The sequence below is a fragment of the Rhinopithecus roxellana genome, chromosome 5, assembly GCF_007565055.1.
Source record: "Rhinopithecus roxellana isolate Shanxi Qingling chromosome 5, ASM756505v1, whole genome shotgun sequence".
Lineage (NCBI taxonomy): Eukaryota > Metazoa > Chordata > Mammalia > Primates > Cercopithecidae > Rhinopithecus > Rhinopithecus roxellana.
Window position 1 is genome coordinate 85,108,398 of NC_044553.1, and position 20,195 is coordinate 85,128,592.

Here is a 20,195-nt window from a genome sequence, read left to right on the forward strand (position 1 = left end):
ATGAAGTCCTTGCCCATGCCTATGTCCTGAATGGTACTACCTAGATTTTCTTCTAGGGTTTTTATGGTATTAGGTCTAACATTTAAGTCTCTAATCCATCTTGAATTAATCTTCGTATAAGGGGTAAGGAAAGGATCCAGTTTCAGCTTTCTACTTATGGCTAGCCAATTTTCCCAGCACCATTTATTAAATAGGGAATCCTTTCCCCATTTCTTGTTTCTCTCAAGTTTGTCAAAGATCAGATGGCTGTAGATGTGCGGTATTATTTCTGAGGACTCTGTTCTGTTCCATTGGTCTATATCTCTGTTTTGGTACCAGTACCATGCTGTGTTGGTTACTGTAGCCTTGTAGTATAGTTTGAAGTCAGGTAGCGTGACGCCTCCAGCTTTGTCCTTTTGACTTAGGATTGTCTTGGCAATGCGGGCTCTTTTTTGGTTCCATATGAACTTTAAAGCAGTTTTTTCCAATTCTGTGAAGAAACTCATTGGTAGCTTGATGGGGATGGCATTGAATCTATAAATAACCTTGGGGAGTATAGCCATTTTCACGATATTGATTCTTCCTATCCATGAGCATGGTATGTTCTTCCATTTGTTTGTGTCCTCTTTTATTTCACTGAGCAGTGGTTTGTAGTTCTCCTTGAAGAGGTCCTTTACATCCCTTGTAAGCTGGATTCCTAGGTATTTTATTCTCTTTGAAGCAATTGTGAATGGAAGTTCATTCCTGATTTGGCTCTCTGCTTGTCTGTTGCTGGTGTATAAGAATGCTTGTGATTTTTGCACATTAATTTTGTATCCTGAGACTTTGCTGAAGTTGCTTATCAGCTTAAGGAGATTTTGGGCTGAGACGATGGGGTTTTCTAAATATACAATCATGTCATCTGCAAACAGGGACAATTTGACTTCTTCTTTTCCTAACTGGATACCCTTGATTTCTTTCTCTTGCCTGATTGCCCTAGCCAGAACTTCCAACACTATGTTGAATAGGAGTGGTGAGAGAGGGCATCCCTGTCTTGTGCCAGTTTTCAAAGGGAATTTTTCCAGTTTTTGCCCATTCAGTATGATATTAGCTGTGGGTTTGTCATAAATAGCTCTTATTATTTTGAGGTACGTTCCATCAATACCGAATTTATTGAGCGTTTTTAGCATGAAGGGCTGTTGAATTTTGTCAAAAGCCTTTTCTGCATCTATTGAGATGATCATGTGGTTCTTGTCTTTGGTTCTGTTTATATGCTGGATTACGTTTATTGATTTGCGAATGTTGAACCAGCCTTGCATCCCAGGGATGAAGCCCACTTGATCATGGTGGATAAGCTTTTTGATGTGCTGCTGAATCCGGTTTGCCAGTATTTTATTGAGGATTTTTGCATCAATGTTCATCAGGGATATTGGTCTAAAATTCTCTTTTTTTGTTGTGTCTCTGCCAGGCTTTGGTATCAGGATGATGTTGGTCTCATAAAATGAGTTAGGGAGGATTCCCTCTTTTTCTATTGATTGGAATAGTTTCAGAAGGAATGGTACCAGCTCCTCCTTGTACCTCTGGTAGAATTCAGCTGTGAATCCATCTGGTCCTGGACTTTTTTTGGTGGGTAGGCTATTAATTGTTGCCTCAATTTCAGAGCCTGCTATTGGTCTATTCAGGGATTCAACTTCTTCCTGGTTTAGCCTTGGGAGAGTGTAAGTGTCCAGGAAATTATCCATTTCTTCTAGATTTTCTAGTTGATTTGCGTAGAGGCGTTTATAGTATTCTCTGATGGTAGTTTGTATTTCTGTGGGGTCAGTGGTGATATCCCCTTTATCATTTTTTATTGCATCGATTTGATTCCTCTCTCTTTTTTTCTTTATTAGCCTTGCTAGCGGTCTGTCAATTTTGTTGATCTTTTCAAAAAACCAACTCCTGGATTCATTGATTTTTTGGAGGGTTTTTTGTGTCTCTATCTCCTTCAGTTCGGCTCTGATCTTAGTTATTTCTTGCCTTCTGCTAGCTTTTGAATGTGATTGCTCTTGCCTCTCTAGTTCTTTTAATTGTGATGTTAGAGTGTCAATTTTAGATCTTTCCTGTTTTCTCTTGTGGGCATTTAGTGCTATAAATTTCCCTCTACACACTGCTTTAAATGTGTCCCAGAGATTCTGGTATGTTGTATCTTTGTTCTCATTGGTTTCAAAGAACATCTTTATTTCCGCTTTCATTTCGTTATGTACCCAGTAGTCATTCAGGAGCAGGTTGTTCAGTTTCCATGTAGTTGAGCGGTTTTGATTGAGTTTCTTAGTCCTGAGTTCTAGTTTGATTGCACTGTGGTCTGAGAGACAGTTTGTTATAATTTCTGTTCTTTTACATTTGCTGAGGAGTACTTTACTTCCAATTATGTGGTCAATTTTGGAATAAGTGCGATGTGGTGCTGAGAAGAATGTATATTCTGTTGATTTGGGGTGGAGAGTTCTATAGATGTCTATTAGGTCCGCTTGGTGCAGAGATGAGTTCAATTCCTGGATATCCTTGTTAACTTTCTGTCTCGTTGATCTGTCTAATGTTGACAGCGGAGTGTTGAAGTCTCCCATTATTATTGTATGGGAGTCTAAGTCTCTTTGTAAGTCTCTAAGGACTTGCTTTATGAATCTGGGTGCTCCTTTATTGGGTGCATATATATTTAGGAGAGTTAGCTCTTCCTGTTGAATTGATCCCTTTACCATTATGTAATGGCCTTCTTTGTCTCTTTTGATCTTTGATGGTTTAAAGTCTGTTTTATCAGAGACTAGGATTGCAACCCCTGCTTTTTTTTGTTCTCCATTTGCTTGGTAGATCTTCCTCCATCCCTTTATTTTGAGCCTATGTATGTCTCTGCATGTGAGATGGGTCTCCTGAATACAGCAGACTGATGGGTCTTGACTCTTTATCCAGTTTGCCAGTCTGTGTCTTTTAATTGGAGCATTTAGTCCATTAACATTTAAGGTTAATATTGTTATGTGTGAACTTGATCCTGCCATTATGATATTAACTGGTTATTTTGCTCGTTAGTTGATGCAGTTTCTTCCTAGCCTCGATGGTCTTTACATTTTGGCATGTTTTTGCGATGGCTGGTACCGGTTGTTCCTTTCCATGTTTAGGGCTTCCTTCAGGGTCTCTTGTAAGGCAGGCCTGGTGGTGACAAAATCTCTAAGCATTTGCTTATCTGTAAAGGATTTTATTTCTCCTTCACTTATGAAACTTAGTTTGGCTGGACATGAAATTCTGGGTTTAAAATTCTTTTCTTGAAGAACGTTGAATATTGGCCCCCACTCTCTTCTGGCTTGTAGAGTTTCTGCCGAGAGATCTGCTGTTAGTCTGATGGGCTTCCCTTTGTGGGTGACCCGACCTTTCTCTCTGGCTGCCCTTAAGATTTTTTCCTTCATTTCAACTTTGGTGAATCTGGCAATTATGTGTCTTGGAGTTGCTCTTCTGGAGGAGTATCTTTGTGGCGTTCTCTGTATTTCCTGAATTTGAATGTTGGCCTGCCCTACTAGGTTGGGGAAGTTCTCCTGGATGATATCCTGAAGAGTGTTTTCCAACTTGGTTCCATTTTCCCCCTCACTTTCAGGCACCCCAATCAGACGTAGATTTGGTCTTTTTACGTAATCCCATACTTCTTGCAGGCTTTGCTCATTTCTTTTTCTTCTTTTTTCTTTTGGTTTCTCTTCTCGCTTCATTTCATTCATTTGATCTTCAATCGCTGATACTCTTTCTTCCAGTTAATCGAGTCGGTTACTGAAGCTTGTGCATTTGTCACGTATTTCTCGTGTCATGGTTTTTATCTCTGTCATTTCGTTTATGATCTTCTCTGCATTAATTATTCTAGCTGTCAATTCTTCCACTCTTTTTTCAAGATTTTTAGTTTCTTTGCGCTGGGTACGTAATTCCTCCTTTAGCTCTGTGAAGTTTGATGGACTGAAGCCTTCTTCTCTCATCTCGTCAAAGTCATTCTCTGACCAGCTTCGATCCACTGCTGGTGATGAGCTGCGCTCTTTTGCAGGGGGAGATGCGCTCTTATTTTTTGAATTTCCAGCTTTTCTGCCCTGCTTTTTCCCCATCTTTGTGGTTTTATCTGCCTCTGGTCTTTGATGATGGTGACGTACTGATGGGGTTTTCGTATAGGTGTCCTTCCTGTTTGATAGTTTTCCTTCTAACAGTCAGGACCCTCAGCTGCAGGTCTGTTGGAGATTGCTTGAGGTCCACTCCAGACCCTGTTTGCCTGGGTATCAGCAGCAGAGGTTGCAGAAGATAGAATATTGCTGAACAGCGAGTGTACCTGTCTGATTCTTACTTGGGAAGCTTCCTCTCAGGGGTGTACTCCACCCTGTGAGGTGTGGGGTATCAGACTGCCCCTAGTGGGGGATGTCTCCCAGTTAGGCTACTCAGGGGTCAGGGACCCACTTGAGCAGGCAGTCTGTCCCTTCTCAGATCTCAACCTCCATGTGGGGAGATCCACTGCTCTCTTCAAAGCTATCAGACAGAGTCGTTTGCGTCTGCAAAGGTTCCTGCTGCTTTTTTTGTTGTTGTTGTTTAGCTGTGCCCTGTCCCCAGAGGTGGAGTCTACAGAGACAGGCAGGTTTCCTTGAGCTGCTGTGAGCTCCACCCAGTTCGAGCTTCCCAGCGGCTTTGTTTACCTACTTAAGCCTCAGCAATGGCGGGCCCCCCTCCCCCAGCCTCGCTGCTGCCTTGCGGTTAGATCGCAGACTGCTGGGCTAGCAATGAGGGAGGCTCCGTGGCAGTGGGACCCTCCCGGCCAGGTGTGGGGTACAATCTCCTGGTGTGCCTGTTTGCTCAAAGCGCAGTATTGGGGTGGGAGTCACCCGATTTTCCGGGTGTTGTGTGTCTCAGTTCCCCTGGCTAGGAAAAGGGACTCCCTTCCCCCTTGTGCTTCCCAGGTGAGGCGATGCCTCGCCCTGCTTCAGCTCTCGCTGGTCGGGCTGCAGCAGCTGACCAGCACCGATTGTCCAGCACTCCCTAGTGAGATGACCCCAGTACCTCAGTTGAAAATGCAGAAATCACCGGTGTTCTGTGTCGCTCACGCTGGGAGTTGGAGACTGGAGCTGTTCCTATTCGGCCATCTTGCTCCGCCCTGTTCCACCTTTCTCTTTCTTTTCTTTTCTTTTCTTTTTTTTTTTTTTTTTTGAGGCAGAGACTTACTCTCTCACCCAGGCTGGAGTGCAGTGGCTCAATCTTGGCTCACTGCAATCTTCGCCGCCTCCTGGGATCAAGCGATTCTCCTGCCTCAGCCTCCTGAGTAGCTGGGACTACAGGTGCACACCACCACTCCTGGCTAATTTTTACAATTTTAGTAGAGACAGGGTTTCACCATGTTGGCCAGGCTGGTTTCGAACTCCTGACCTCAAATGATCTGCCCTCCTTGGCCTCATGAAGTGCTGAGATTACAGACACAAGTCACCATGCCAGCCAGACCCTCCCCAGCCTTTCTAATGCCCAAAATCAGAGGAATTAACTAGGAGTCCCATGATATTTTACCCCTAAATGTCCTCCACTTCTCCTCCTTTTCTTGAGCCATGGTCTTTTTTTTTTTTTTTCAATAAAACTTTTATTTTTTGACCTGGATACAGACAGAATAAGTTGTACATATAAGAAAATGCCAGAATGTATTAACAAGAAAATAAAATTACTTTTAACCCTATAGTATGGAACAACCAATATTAAAAATTTACTTTTTTGGCCAATATTTCTCCAAAATATGTATGACTTTTATATAGCTGAGATTATTTCCAATCTAAAACTTTATATCATGCATTTTTACATTTTAATGTTAGCATTTGTCTTTTAACCTTGATTTTAGTGACCTTAAAATAGTCTGATCAAGTAGCTGCATTTAACCCTGTTGCTCAAGATTTAGATTATTTTTAACCTTGTAATAGTTGTAATATATAGTGCCAAGGTGATTACGTTTAGGCATTAAGCCTTTTGAATTATTTTTTTAAGAAAGTTCCTCATAAAAACTGCTGAGTCAAAAGATGTAAACATTTTTAAAGCTTTATGGATTGCCAAACTGCTTTTCAAAAAAATTGTGATACTTAATGTTACACTACCTCCTGAGGATTTATTTTTGCACTCTTTTATTGTGATAGATGCCAAATGGTATTGTTACTTAAATTCCTAGATTACTGACAAGGGAAAAAATATTTTCCCATTTATATATTAGTCATATATATTTCCTCTGAAATTGTCCACATCTTTTGCCTATTTTCTACTGAGGCTTCAGTGGTTTTCTTACTATTATGAATTATTTTTTATAGTTGACCTGCTCTTCTAACATTCAGTGCCCTTCTGACCCTACAAAGCACAAAGACATCTTAGGGCCGCAGTCTAATGGTTGGCAAGATCTCCTATCTGTGGACATTCCCTACATCAGTGAGACCACACTCTCCCTCTCCCATGACAGGTGCTGTTCACGTTCAACCTGAAGTCCTCACCCAGTTCAGGGGAACTGATGTTCATGGAGCGCTACCAGGAAGTGATCCAAGAACTGGCCCAAGTAGAGCACAAGATTGAAAACCAGAACTCAGATGGGGGTAGCAACACCATTCGGAGAACTGGCAGTGGCCGCTCAACTCTACAGGCCATTGGCAGTGCTGCGGCAGCAGGTCAGGCTTCCCTGCTAACACCATGAGTGGTGAGGTGGCTGGGAGAGGGGGTAAAAGGGGAGAAACCACCAAAATCCTACGCTCCTCATGAGGGTGAGCAGAAATTCAATACAGGACACCTGCCTTGAAAAATAGCAAACCTGATACATCCAGTTTTCCAGCTGTGCCCATCCTCCTTGCCTAGGCTGTTCACATACCACCACTCGACCTTCTGCATTAAGCTTATCCTGTGTGATTTCAACGAAGACTGTGAATGCTCTTTTTAACATGTGTTTTGATGGTCACTGTCTCTGGCTTCAGGAAATGATTAGGAGTTTATTTCCTTCCCATGTAATTACTCAGGGATAAAGCATAGTGTTTTACTGTTCTATAAAGTGAAGTTGAATATTAAAATGAAGGGCTGCCGGGCGCGGTGGCTCACGCCTGTAATCCCAGCACTATGGGAGGCCGAGGCAGGTGGATCACGAGGTCAGGAGATCGAGACCACAGTGAAACCCCATCCCTACTAAAAATTACAAAAAGAAAATTAGCCCGGCGCGGTGGCGGGCGCCTGTAGTCCCAGCTACTTGGGAGGCTGAGGCAGGAGAATGGCGTGAACCCAGGAGGTGGAGCTTCCAGTGAGCCGAGATCGCGCCACTGCACTCCAACCTGGGCGACAGAGCGAGACTCCATCTAAAAAAAAAAAAAAAAAATCAGGCCCTAGAATTCACAGGTCTTGATTTCCCAACCTTGGATGCACTGCAAAAGAGCCCATCTTTTCATTATTTCTCGAAGTTGGACTGTTATTCCACATTTTCACAACTCTTACTGACCTAGGCTCTACATACCATGGTACCATCACATATTGCTCCCTACATATTATCCCAGAAATTTTCTAGGCCTATTCACAAGAACATACACACATCATTTCTGTTTGTAATATAAGTAGGCTCCTAGGACAATACTACAGTCTACCTTGCTTTGTAGCAATGTGTTCTAGAGATCTTTTCTGATTAGCACACACAGGTCTATGTCATTCGTTCTGAACTTACTTTGAGACCCCATTTGGAAGAAGCCCTCCCTCATCTGGACCACTCTGAGTTTCTCTTGGTCTTCCTTTCATGCCACTGTTTTGAAGCTATAAGAACGGACCATAATGACAGTGCTAATATACATAGAGGATACCCTGTGCAGATGAACCTCAAACAATTTTAAAGTAACTACTTTACCTAATAAAAGTTGTAGTGAGAATCCTTTTCACCCCTTGCTTTTTATTCCACTGCTGGGCGGCCAGGAATGGTGTTTTACTCTATCTCTGACGTGACCGACAAGCTGCTCAGCACCTCTGGAGACCCCATCCCCACGCTCCAGGAGGACTTTTGGACAAGCACGACTCTAGTGGAGCCCACTGCTCCCCTGAGAGAGGTTCTGGAAGACCTCAGTCCCCCTGCCATGGCTGCATTTGACCTAGCTTGCTCTCAGTGCCAGCTCTGGAAAACCTGCAAGCAGCTTTTGGAGACGGCTGAACGGCGTTTGAATAGTAGCCTTGAAAGGCGGGGTGAGTGTGCTGTGTTAGCTGTATTCCTTCTTTCTTAAGTGAGATGGGTTTCTGAGAGTCTTGATAAATTGTCAAGGAAGAAAGCAGTTATTGGAGGAGGCAGATGGTCAATGGATTATGAAATTTTGTCACATACAATCTGATGGCATAAATACAGTCTGTTGAGAGACAAAATAGACATAGCAATTTGGGGAAATTCTTCACTGAATTATAGGTGAATTCAAAGAAGAAATATACATTTTAAAATGGTGTCAATGGAATTTGAGCCTTAAGACTGCATGCCGTCTCTTTGGTGAACTTCACTTAACCTAAAACCTGAGACCATCTTGAATTTGTAATCCAGGTGTAAGGGAAAACTGAATGAGTCACAGTTGGAGGGAAATCATACATTGAGGTCAATAATAGTGCAGAATATGCATACGGAATTCTTAGAGAAATCAGGTATGTGAAGGCATAGGTATATGAAGGTAGAATGAGGCAACGTTCTACTCCCCATACCTGTCCTTGCTACTTGCACCAAACATTGGAAGGACTGAGTAGTGGAGGAGAAAGGAACCTGTTCTGCCTTAGTAATACAGAGGGACAAGTGGTAAATAGGTTATGATATGAGTAGCCCCTTGTGTCTGGGGTCCCCAAGCCCACCCCCAGGTTCAGTGATTCTCTAGAAGAACTCTCAACAATCAGCCTATCATTATAGAGCAAAGATTTATTTCAGCAAATGGATATAAAGAAAAATCAGCAAAGTAAAAAGGCTCATAGGATAAAATCTGGAGGAAACGAGGTGCAAGCTTCTGAGAGTCCTCTGCCTGTGGAGTCACCCAGGGCATGCCTATGTCTATTTCTCCAGCAATGAGTTGTGCCAGCAGTTGCAAGGTGTTGTATATAGGGAAGCTCATTAGAGACTCAAGGCCTGAGGTTTGTTTTTGTTGTTGTTGTTTATTTTTTTATTGTTGTTGTTGTTGTTTTTTGAGATGGAATCTCGCTCTGTCCCCCAGGCTGGAGTGCAGTGGCTCAATCTCGGTTCACTGCTTACTGCAACTTCCACATGCTGGGTTCAAGCGATTCTCCTGCCTCAGCCTCCCGAGTAGTTGGGATTACGGGCACTTGCCACCACACCTGGCTAATTTTTGTGTATTTAGTAGAGACAGGGTTTCACCATGTTGGTCAGGCTGGTCTCAAACTCCTAACCTCGTGATCCGCCTGCCATAGCCTCCCGAAGTGCTGGGATTACAGGCGTGAGCCACTGCGCACAGCCACCCAAGGGTTTTTTTTTTTTGAGGACTGGTGACAAAAACACCCTCCGTGTAGCATGTAGCAAATTCCAGGTTCCCAAAAGGCAAGCAGGTGTTCAGCATAAACCACATTGTACAAAAAGTTTAGGGCCAGTGAGCCACTGTCATTATTTAAGGAAAGTTTTATATCAGCATAGGAAACTTCTTACCAGTCAAGTCCACAGTGCCAGCCAAGGGCCAGCCTTGCAAGCAGATGTTCTAAGGATAGCAGTGTCAAGCCTGCTGTTTAACTCTTTTCTCTACAGCCCTCCAAATCACCTCTGAGCTGTTGGTTAAAATGTCCTTTAATGTTTACATAGTCCTTCAAAGAAAGTACACAGTGGCTTATACGATGCTGTTTTTGTCCAGTGATCTGCCCTTCCCCTCATCTAATACTTGTATCCTAAAATAAAATATTATTCAAGCCCGTAATCACTGAAACAGTTCAGGTCAATCAATAAGGAATTTTTTTTTTATTTTTTGTGGGTGCATAGTCTGTGTGTATATTTATGGAGTATATGAGATTTTTTGGTACAGGCACGCAATGCTTAACAATCACATCATGGAAAATTGAGTATCCATCCCCTCAAGCATTTAGCCTTTGTGTTACAAACAAGCTAGTTAAACTCTTAGTCATTTTTAAATGTGCAATTGAATTATTATTCACTATAGCCCCCATGTTGTGCTATTAAATACTAGGTCTTATTCATTGTTTCTAACTTTATTTATTTATTTTTTTTTTTTTTGAGACAGAGTCTCACTCTGCCACCCAGGCTGGAGTGCAGTAGCACCATCTCGGCTCACTGCAGCCTCTGCCTCCTGGGTTCGGGTGATTCTCCTGTCTCAGCCCTCCACCCCGCCCTCCAGTAACTAGAACGACAGGGTGTGCCACCATGCCTATCTAATTTTTGTATCTTTAGTAGAGAAGGGGTTTCACCATCCACCCACCTCGGCCTCCCAAAGTGCTGGGATTACAGGTGTGAGCCACCATACCCAGCCTCTAACTATTTTTTATACTCATTAGCCACCTCCATCTTCCCCCACCCATTACTACCTTCCCAGCCTCTGGTAACCATCCTTCTATTCTCTATCTCCATGAATTCAGTTATTTTGATTTTTGGATCCCACACGTAAGTGAGAACATGTGGTGTTTGTCCTTCTGTGCCTGGCTTATTTCACTGAACACAATGATCTTCAGTTCTATCCATGTTGTTGCTAATGACAGGATCTGATTCTTTTCTATGGCTGAATAGTACTCCATTGTGTAAATGTACCACATTTTCTTTATCCATTCATCTGCTGATGGACACTGAGGTTGCTTCAAACTCTTGGCTATTGTGAACAGTGCTGCAAGAAACATGGGAGTGCAAATATCTCTTCAATATACTGATTTAGGAATTAATTTAGTGACTACTGTGTTTCCAGATTATCCTGAGCATATGGGAGTATAGGAGAGATGTAAGGAATAATCTGTGTCCATTAAGTTGTTTATAGTGTGGTTGGAGTGTCAAGATACCACTTAAAGCAATTAAAGAAGACATGTGATCCCCACTCAAATTCACAGCTGAGGGCAGTACCAAGACAAATCCACTTGACTTGGGACAGCAATTCCATAGGAGTGCCAGAGATTCTGAATCTTCTGATGTTGTTGACAGCTGAGGCATCTTGCCAGCAGCAGTTCTAGAATCTCAGGCATGAAATAAGCCAAGTATACTGGTTGTCACCCAAAATAGCACAGCATATATTTCCTCCTTAGTATTGGAGAGGATAAAATTTCACAGGTAAATACAGGACTAAGTGCCAATCTCTGAAAACATTTCTTTTTTTTTTTTTTTCTTTTTTTGGCATTACCTCTTCCTTCATGTATTTCCAGGTCGACGGATAGACCACGTACTCCTAAATGCTGATGGCATTCGAGGTTTTCCAGTTGTTCTTCAGCAAATCAGTAAGATTCTCAATTATCTGCTTATGTCAGCCAGTCAAACCAAATCAGGTGAGTTGCTTTTTTCTCTTTTCTTCTTCTGGACTTGGAACATTAGGTGAGCAGCAGACTTTACTTTTTCTTTCTCATTTGCTTTCCATAGAGAGTGTGGAAGAAAAGGGAGGAGGCCCTCCACGGTGCAGCATCACTGAACTGCTTCAGATGTGCTGGCCCAGCCTAACCGAGGACTGTGTTGCCAGCCACACCACCCTCTCCCAGCAGCAAGATCAGGTCCTTCAGTCACTGAGAGAGGCACTAGAGCTGCCAGGTATAAGGCTGTCTGCTTGGGAACAAATAAAAGCCGAACTGGGGAAAGGAAACAGCTGAGAGTAACAAAGCACTTTGGAGCAGAGGCTTGGACTCCAGAACTGGGCTCTATCATTCCTTTAGTTAGCCAGGGCATGTCTCAATGTCTCATAACTTAACTTCACCTGTTTTCCCACCTCTCAATTGAAAGAATGGTGAACACTCCATTAGCTGATACATTTTTCTCATGATGAATGAGAAATATAGCCAGCAGATGCTCAGTTAATACTGATGAACCCTTCCGCAACAGATTGCTGTGTTCTTCATAAAGTTGTTCCACCCCAGAGACAAGGATAAAAACAGAACTATATACACCAGAGTAATTTTATACACTCCAGACCCAAAGCTCTTCCTGGCTGAGAATCACTTGTCCAAGTGACTGACTTGGGATTTTATATTTGCCTTGTAAGTGTAGTGCCCAGGCCATCAGATGCCCCAGGCAGTGCATAGGAGGCCCAGTTCACATATCCAGTCAGAAATTGACCCAAAGCTGGACTCACAGACTAAAGCCTGTGTCCTTTCTCCTGCCATCCTCCTCTTAGAGCCCAGGACTCCTCCACTCTCTTCCCTGGTGGAGCAGGCAGCCCAGAAAGCTCCAGAGGCAGAGGCTCACCCTGTGCAGATCCAGACTCAGCTCCTCCAGAAGAACCTGGGCAAACAGACCCCAGCAGGCAGCAGACAGATGGACTACTTGGGCACCTTCTTCAGTTACTGCAGCACCCTTGCTGCAGTTCTCCTTCAAAGTTTGAGCTCTGAGCCTGGTAGGTAGCAAGAAAGAGGCAATAGATTCATGGCAGCTGCAAGTGTTCAGGGTAAGGAAGAGAAAAGACGCACGATTAAAAGACTCTGGATACAGCAGTAGCCAAAAACAGTAGAATTGTGAGGTCCTCCTCTCTTATTCATCTCTGGCTATTTTACTCATCTTTATGCTAGTATAGCTGTATGAGAGTACTCAATTAATTTTCTTGGAATTAGTGACTCAAAAATATCTCTGTCAGACCTGTGGTCCACTGTGGATTTGAGGGGCCAGCAGAGGAATCGTCTCTGATATGAGTACCAGATTCTTTCTTAAGTTCACAGATTAAGTACTACATGCACTTCAGTTGGGTTGAAGAGAGCAGGAGTTAGCTGTCTGTGCCTAGACGTGCCCACTGAAGTTCATCTGGGATTGAAAGTCTTTAGAGCAGTGGTAAGATATAGATAAACTTGTGGTCAGGTTCATGTTGAGAATACCCTTTACCTAGAATGAATTAACGGAAGGATCTCAATACTGTCTTCATCTTGACACTGTACTTTTTTCTCGATTCTGGGAAACAGGGCTCTGAACTCTTGCAGTCAGTGGTGCGAACAAATATCATGTTCTTTACCTTTGCAGATCATGTGGAGGTCAAGGTAGGAAATCCCTTTGTTCTGCTGCAACAGAGCTCTTCCCAACTGGTGTCACATCTCCTGTTTGAAAGACAAGTTCCCCCAGAGAGGTAGGAGCCACCTCCATGCAAGTCAGTCAGCCATGGGCCTTCCTAATGATTTCATCAAGATACCTGAGGGCGCAGTGTGGTAGTGCTTGGGGTTAGTACAGAGAGTGGGGATTTCTTCCAGACTGAATCTTTTATTCTTACACAACTCTTTGAAAACGTAATGTGCCTTGTTTCCTGCTTTCTCTCTCAATACCTCTAGCATGTATATTGTTAAGTATGAAATCAATTAAGTGACTCTGCACTTTATAAACAGGCAAAAATCCAAAAATTCGATGACATGATAGTTGATTAGACTGTAGGAAAACAGCATTCTCAGAGAATGCAAGTGGGACATAAATTTGTACAGCCTCTATAGGAAGGCAGTTTGTCAATATTTATTAAAATTGCAAATTCATATGCCCTTTGATTTAGCAATCCAGTTTGGACAATTTATCCTACAGCTTTATTATACATAAGTGATTTATGTGCAAAATCATTTCATTGCAATCTTGTATATAGTACCAACAGATTAGAACATTCATTGTCCACTAACAGGAGCCTAGTTATGGTTCATCTGTATAATGGAATACTGTGTAACTGCAAAAACTAAAGAGGGTCCTCTCTGTAGAGGGATATGGATAGATCTCGCACATGTGCTCAGTGAAAACACAAAGGGCAGAGCAGTACGTCTAATGGGCTACTTTTTGTGTTTTAAAATAAGAGTGTAATGATTAGGAACTTTTATTTACATTTGCTCATATAAGCATAAATAAATTGTAAGACTGGGTAATGGTGCCTGTGTATTCAAGCCTTGTATGCCCTCTGCTTCTCTCCTTCCAGACTGGCAGCCCTTCTGGCCCAAGAGAATCTCAGCCTAAGTGTGCCGCAGGTCATCGTCAGCTGCTGCTGTGAGCCCCTTGCTCTTTGCTCATCCCGGCAAAGCCAACAGACCGCCTCCCTCCTGACTCGTCTGGGTACTCTGGCCCAGCTGCATGCCTCCCACTGCCTAGATGACCTCCCACTTTCTACACCGAGTTCCCCGAGGCCAACTGAGAACCCCACATTGGAAAGAAAGCCCTATTCCTCCCCAAGGGACTCATCACTCCCAGCCCTCACCTCCTCTGCCTTGGCCTTTCTTAAGTCTCGCTCAAAGCTCCTAGCTACGGTGGCCTGCCTGGGGGCTTCCCCAAGGTTAAAGGTCAGCAAGCCCAGCTTGTCATGGAAGGAACTTCGTGGCCGCAGGGAGGTGCCTCTGGCTGCAGAGCAGGTAGCCCGGGAGTGTGAGCGCCTTCTGGAACAATTCCCTCTGCTTGAGGCCTTCCTTCTGGCTGCCTGGGAGCCCCTGCGGGAGTCCTCGCAGCAGGGGCAGAGTCTGGCAGTGAATCTCTGTGGTTGGGCCAGTCTTTCTACCGTTCTCCTGGGCCTACATTCTCCCATTGCCCTAGATGTACTGACTGAGGCTTTCGAGGAATCCTTGGTGGCCAGAGATTGGTCCCGTGCCCTTCAGCTCACTGAAGTGTACGGGCGAGATGTGGACGATTTGAGCAGCATAAAGGATGCAGTCCTGAGCTGTGCTGTGGCATGTGGTGAGCAGAATGCTATGCCTCCCTTTTTCACTAGTGGTAATACTTGATATTCACTGGGTATATTATCACCTTTAAACCTCATGGTAACTAGAGAGAAGCCCCACTATAATCTCATGTTATTAAGAGGAGACCAGGGCTCAGAGGGGTTAGGAAATTTACCCAGGGTGGTAAGTGGTAGAGTAGAGCTTAGAACCCAAGTCCATCTGACTTTAAACAGGCACTCATAACCAGTATTCTCAACACTGTATATCATAATTCTTCTGAAATTCTATAGACTACAAATGTTTGGGCCCCATCCCCAGAGGCCCAGGACTTTGTAAGCCACAGTCTTGCACATAACTACCCAGCCCTTCCAGTACAGCATGAAAGCAGCCAGCGTCAATATATAAAGAAATGAACATGGCTATAGTGTAATACAACTTTATTATAAAAGCAGATTGTAGGTCTGTTTAATGACCACTGCTTTGAAAGCTCACCAGGAAATTTTGACATGTGACCAGAGTGGAAAGCCAATGAGCTGTAACACTACTAGGATTTCCTAGCAGTGTTGTAGCAAGAGTTGGGTGTGATGTAGGGAATGATTTTCGGGTAGGAGGTTTGGCTCCCTTTGGAAAGGAGAAAATCCATCCTTGAAAAGATGGAAAAATCCACTGACTGGTTGTGTGGTCTTAATTGCTTGGAGTCTGTTTTTTGTATCTCCAAGATCAGATCTGTGAAATGGGTGTGGAAGAGAGAGATCTAAGTCATGATGACAGAATATCCAGGGAGTGAAACTAGTCTATCTGGAATAACTTTCAAGTGGTTATGTATGGCACAGGGTGGAAATTACAAGGAAAAGGAAAGTTTCACTGACAAAGTGAGTCTGAAACAGTCTTATATGTTCAGCATGCCAAGACATGGAGAGCTTCGTCTCTTCTGTCCTTCCTTTATTCCTTCCTTCCTTTCTCTTTCCTTCTCTTCCTCCTGAAAGTCTCATGACTATTATCAGGTTTACCTAAAGATGAACAAAGGGTAGAGATACAGCATTTTCCTTGTCATATAATGGTTCCAAGTGTAAAAACTAGTTAAGATCACATGCATCTTAAGGATCCTCCAAGCTCCTGTTTTATGAAATTGAAGAAAGCCCTTTCTCAAGAAGTAACATGGACTCTTGAGCTCTTCAGGTCCCACGCTTGCTGCCTCTGAGCATCTTTTTTGTCTTATAGACAAAGAAGGTTGGCAATACCTGTTTCCTGTGAAGGATGCATCTCTGAGAAGTCGGCTGGCCCTACAGTTTGTGGACAGGTGGCCCCTGGAGTCATGTCTGGAGATTCTGGCCTACTGCATTTCAGACACGGCTGTCCAAGAAGGACTAAAATGTGAGCTACAGAGGAAGCTGGCGGAGCTGCAGGTGTATCAGAAGGTATGGGCCCTCGCATCAAGAGAAAGGAAATGGGCTTCTCACTCTATGATCAACCCCAACCTATTCTCGTATGATGGGGGACTTTAAGAAACAGAAAACATAGGCCTGGGTTTTGCTTTGCATCTGGCTTCAGTTGTTAGGTGGACAGCAGGGAGGCCTCCTAGCTGGTTCCTGTGTTACTTATTTCTGTAATTTTAAATAAATGTGTATGAAGTGAGGGTAAAAATAACAAAATTAACATTGGAATGGTGTATTACGGTCCAAAAAGGCTTTTTCACATGTCTTTTTGACCTTTGTGTATGTTTTTTTTATATTATATCTTCTATAAAATTTGTTTTAAATTTCAGCAAAATTTCAAGAGCTATTTTGAAAAGATGCATGAAGGTGACAATTTCAAAAATGAAAGATTCTTGTGGCATGTTTGTTATGTTAAAGCTCAAGAGGCTTAGGGAGACAAATTTAGGAAGCATGGCTACATAACAAGTACAAAATAGATGCTAATTTTCCAACATATCCTTGGAAGCAGACAGAGTCCAGGAACCCTACCAGAGACAGTGAAAATGGCAGGTGAAAAAAGGTTTATTTTTATTCTTCCTTGGCAGTTTTCATGCAGAGCTAAAATGTTGTATGAAAGGCTATTCCACAGAGCATTCAAGCCAGAAGACTATCTTGGGTGGAGTTTGGGGTGGAGGAGCATAGGACAGGTGAACCCCAGAACAATCTGGGAAGCATGAGAGCACTGTCTTCACTAGTGAAAGGCCTCAGTCCTGGCCTCCATATTCAGCCTTCACTTCCTGCTTGTTCTTCCCGGATAGGTTCACTCTGCTCTCTAAATAATCTTTGCCCAATTTGCTCTCTTTTCTGGCAAGTTCTGACAGCCTGACTTTGGGGCAGAGATCTAGGGATGGGCATGCCAGTGACTTGTTCATGGAAGGAGAAGCTGTAGTGTGGTTTGATGGATTTTCCTGTCTTTCCTTAGATTCTGGGTTTGCAGTCTCCCCCCGTGTGGTGTGACTGGCAGACCTTGAGGAGCTGTTGTGTTGAGGACCCATCAACTGTCATGAACATGATTCTAGAAGCACAGGTACCATTTTCTTGGGTGCTGTTCCCCTTCATCCTCCTTTCAGAGTTGCAACCCCTTAGCTGGCTGTATAAGCCCCTTTCTGCATGTCAGTGTTCATTTTTTTAAAAAAATAACTATACCACATTCTTTTTTATTGTGAAATTTGCCAAAATCCAGATAAGTATAGAGAATAATACAATTGACTCTTTTGTATCATCACCCTGTGTTCATACCTGAAATTTTCTACATTGTGTATATTAGGTAGAGAACGTATTTCTCAAACTGGAATTGCTGGGTCATCGGTCATGAGCATCCTCACCTTTGCTAGGATATTATCAACACACTCTCCAAAACACTTACCCCAGTTACACTCCCACTTGCAGTTTCTGCTATTCCATAAGCATGTCACCTTTTTATTTATCTTTATTTTTATTATTATTTTTGAAATGGAATCTCGCTTTTTCACCCAGGCTGGAATGCAATGGCGCAATATTGGCTCACTGCAACCTCCACCTCCCATGTTCAAGTGATTCTTCTGCCTCAGGCTCCTAAGTAGCTTGGATTACAGGCACCCACCACCACGCCCAGCTAATTTTTTTGTATTTTTAATAGGGACAGGGTTTCGCCATGTTGGCCAGGCTGGTTTTGAACTCCTGACCTCAAGTGATCCACCCACCTTGGCCTCCCAAGGTGCTAGGATTACAGGCATGAGCTACCACGCCCAGCCCCTTGTTACCTTTTTATATTGTCCAACTTTTCAGTGTTTGCAATAAGATGGTATCTCATTGTTGTTTTAATTTACATGATTACTAATAAATTTGAATATCTGTTCATGTTTATTAGACTTCCGAGTGCTAAGTAGGATTTTGTCTACCTTTTAAGAAGTTGACTGTAGGTGCTCGTTCAAATGTTCGTTCATTCAAGAAATACTTATTGCATGCCTATTGCCAGTCACTGTGCTAAATGATGGTGAAACAAAAATAGTTAAGCTGTCCTTGCCCTGGAGTGGCTCACATTTTGGGGAGAGGGGTGATGTAAGATGCATCCCTAGGTGACTGCAATATAATATACAAATGACAGAAGTAAGCTCAGATTGTGGGAGCACAGACAGGGCACCTAACATAGCCTGAGAAACAAGGAAGCATCCCGAAGAAGGCAGTCCTAGGCAGGGTTGTAGGGAGGACATTCCAGACACCCCTATGTGGGAATATTTGAACAAAGCCCTAGGAATTCTATTCTCTGAAACTTCATCTACAGTTCACAAATTGGGGTTGGGGGGTAGCGAGGGGGAACATGAGTAGAATCCAACCACCAATATGTGTATTTGGCCTTTATAGTATTGGTCTACAGAATTTTTATTTTTTCATACTGACTTTATTGCCAAAATTTTAAAATACAGAAATTTTATGATTTTAAAAAAGTTTTGTAACTTAAAAGTCTGACAACGTTGGGCCTACCCATTCTTATAGCATGGGTGCTATGTCCTTTAAACAGAGTCTTTTCAGTCTTTCCCACTTCCTTAGAATCTCCCCAGGGTTGACACCAAGTGTCTGTTGCCACATATCATCTGCTATTTTTTCATAGTAGAGCTAAGAGGAAAGTGATATGAACAGTAAGCCTGCTTCAATCATTTTCATCATAGTGAAGTTCCCATCAGCACTTACAAATATTCCTGGGGCTTTGTAGACTCAAGACTGCTAAGAAGAATCAGGCAGTCATGTAAAGGGATTGAAGGTGTGTGTGTTTCCTTCCAGGAGTATGAGCTGTGTGAAGAGTGGGGCTGCCTGTACCCCATTCCAAGAGAACATTTAATCAACCTTCATCAAAAGCATCTTCTCCACCTTCTAGAAAGAAGAGATCATGACAAGGCTCTGCAAGTAAGCCCCCAGTTCTTTCCATTTTTCTTCTGGGGTGGGACAAGAAGATTAGTCAAATCAGATGGCTTTGTTTTCATGTTGAATCCCATGCAATCTCAGATATGCCTCTTCAGGTCCTTCAGGAGCTGGTTATAGTCATCTTGAGAAGAAGGGGCCTAGCCTTGCATTAGGTGCCAGATGGGGCAGCTGAGTCTAGAATTCTGCTGAATTCTGGTCCTGTCAAAGCCATGACATTTGTGAAACTACACAGGTGGTTTTAAAAAAAAAAGCGAGTATAGAGAAAGGATTAGTCCAAAATGTGTAAACCTAAACATTCCTTTCTCAAACAAAACAAGGCTGATCTAAGAGCTCTCCTGCATGCCTCACCTTCCTCTTCTACCCTTCAACAATAGCTCCTGCAAAGAATCCCTGACCCCACCATGTGCCTTGAAGTGACAGAGCAATCCCTTGACCAGCACACTAGCTTGGCCACTTCTCACTTCTTGGCCAACTACCTCACCACCCACTTCTATGGACAACTGACTGCTGTCCGACACCGTGAAATCCAGGCGCTGTATGTGGGATCCAAGGTAAGGAGGAAAAGGACGTGTTGGGAAGACATACCTGAGGCAGAGATTGCGAGCCTAGCTCTTCTTCAGAACTTGCCTTTTCAATGGCTCTTTTGCCAGGCACCTGCCATCCCTGGCCTGTGCTATATGAAATCCGCAGCCCACTGTATCCTAGATGAGTCTCCTAGACTTGTCATTCTCTTCCTGTCCTGCCTCTGTAGTGAATTCTACCTGGTCCTCTTAAGTTGCCTTTATGATTTCTATGGCATCTGCTCTATCAATGCTTCTCAATTCTGACAATATATCAGAATCACCTGGACTTAAAAAAAAAATTACCAGGTTATTCACCTCAACCCCAGATCAATTAAAACTGGTCTTGGGATAGGGACTGGACATCTTCCAAAGGGCTTCTGATATGAGGATTTAAAACAACTGCTTGATAAACTTGTCTATGCTAGTGGAAGAGGGTTAGTTGTCTATGTAATTAGATGAGATAAGCTCTTACCTTTGATGTATAACCTTGGAGACATTAATAGAAGAA

At 43.1% G+C, this 20,195-nt stretch overlaps 1 protein-coding gene across 2 annotated transcripts in view; it reads left to right on the forward strand.

Moving 5' to 3' along the window:
- Positions 1–20,195, forward strand: part of ZFYVE26 (zinc finger FYVE-type containing 26) — a 77,949-nt gene that overhangs the window by 27,972 nt on the left and 29,782 nt on the right. For both annotated transcript variants that reach the window (XM_010366622.2, XM_030930858.1), the window contains 11 exons: positions 6,425–6,626; positions 7,900–8,163; positions 11,308–11,427; positions 11,519–11,683; positions 12,264–12,482; positions 13,097–13,199; positions 14,019–14,764; positions 15,970–16,166; positions 17,146–17,250; positions 18,984–19,106; positions 19,499–19,675. In XM_010366622.2, the coding sequence (XP_010364924.2) occupies positions 6,425–6,626; positions 7,900–8,163; positions 11,308–11,427; positions 11,519–11,683; positions 12,264–12,482; positions 13,097–13,199; positions 14,019–14,764; positions 15,970–16,166; positions 17,146–17,250; positions 18,984–19,106; positions 19,499–19,675 (2,421 nt within the window). The remainder of the gene's footprint in view (positions 1–6,424; positions 6,627–7,899; positions 8,164–11,307; positions 11,428–11,518; positions 11,684–12,263; positions 12,483–13,096; positions 13,200–14,018; positions 14,765–15,969; positions 16,167–17,145; positions 17,251–18,983; positions 19,107–19,498; positions 19,676–20,195) is intronic.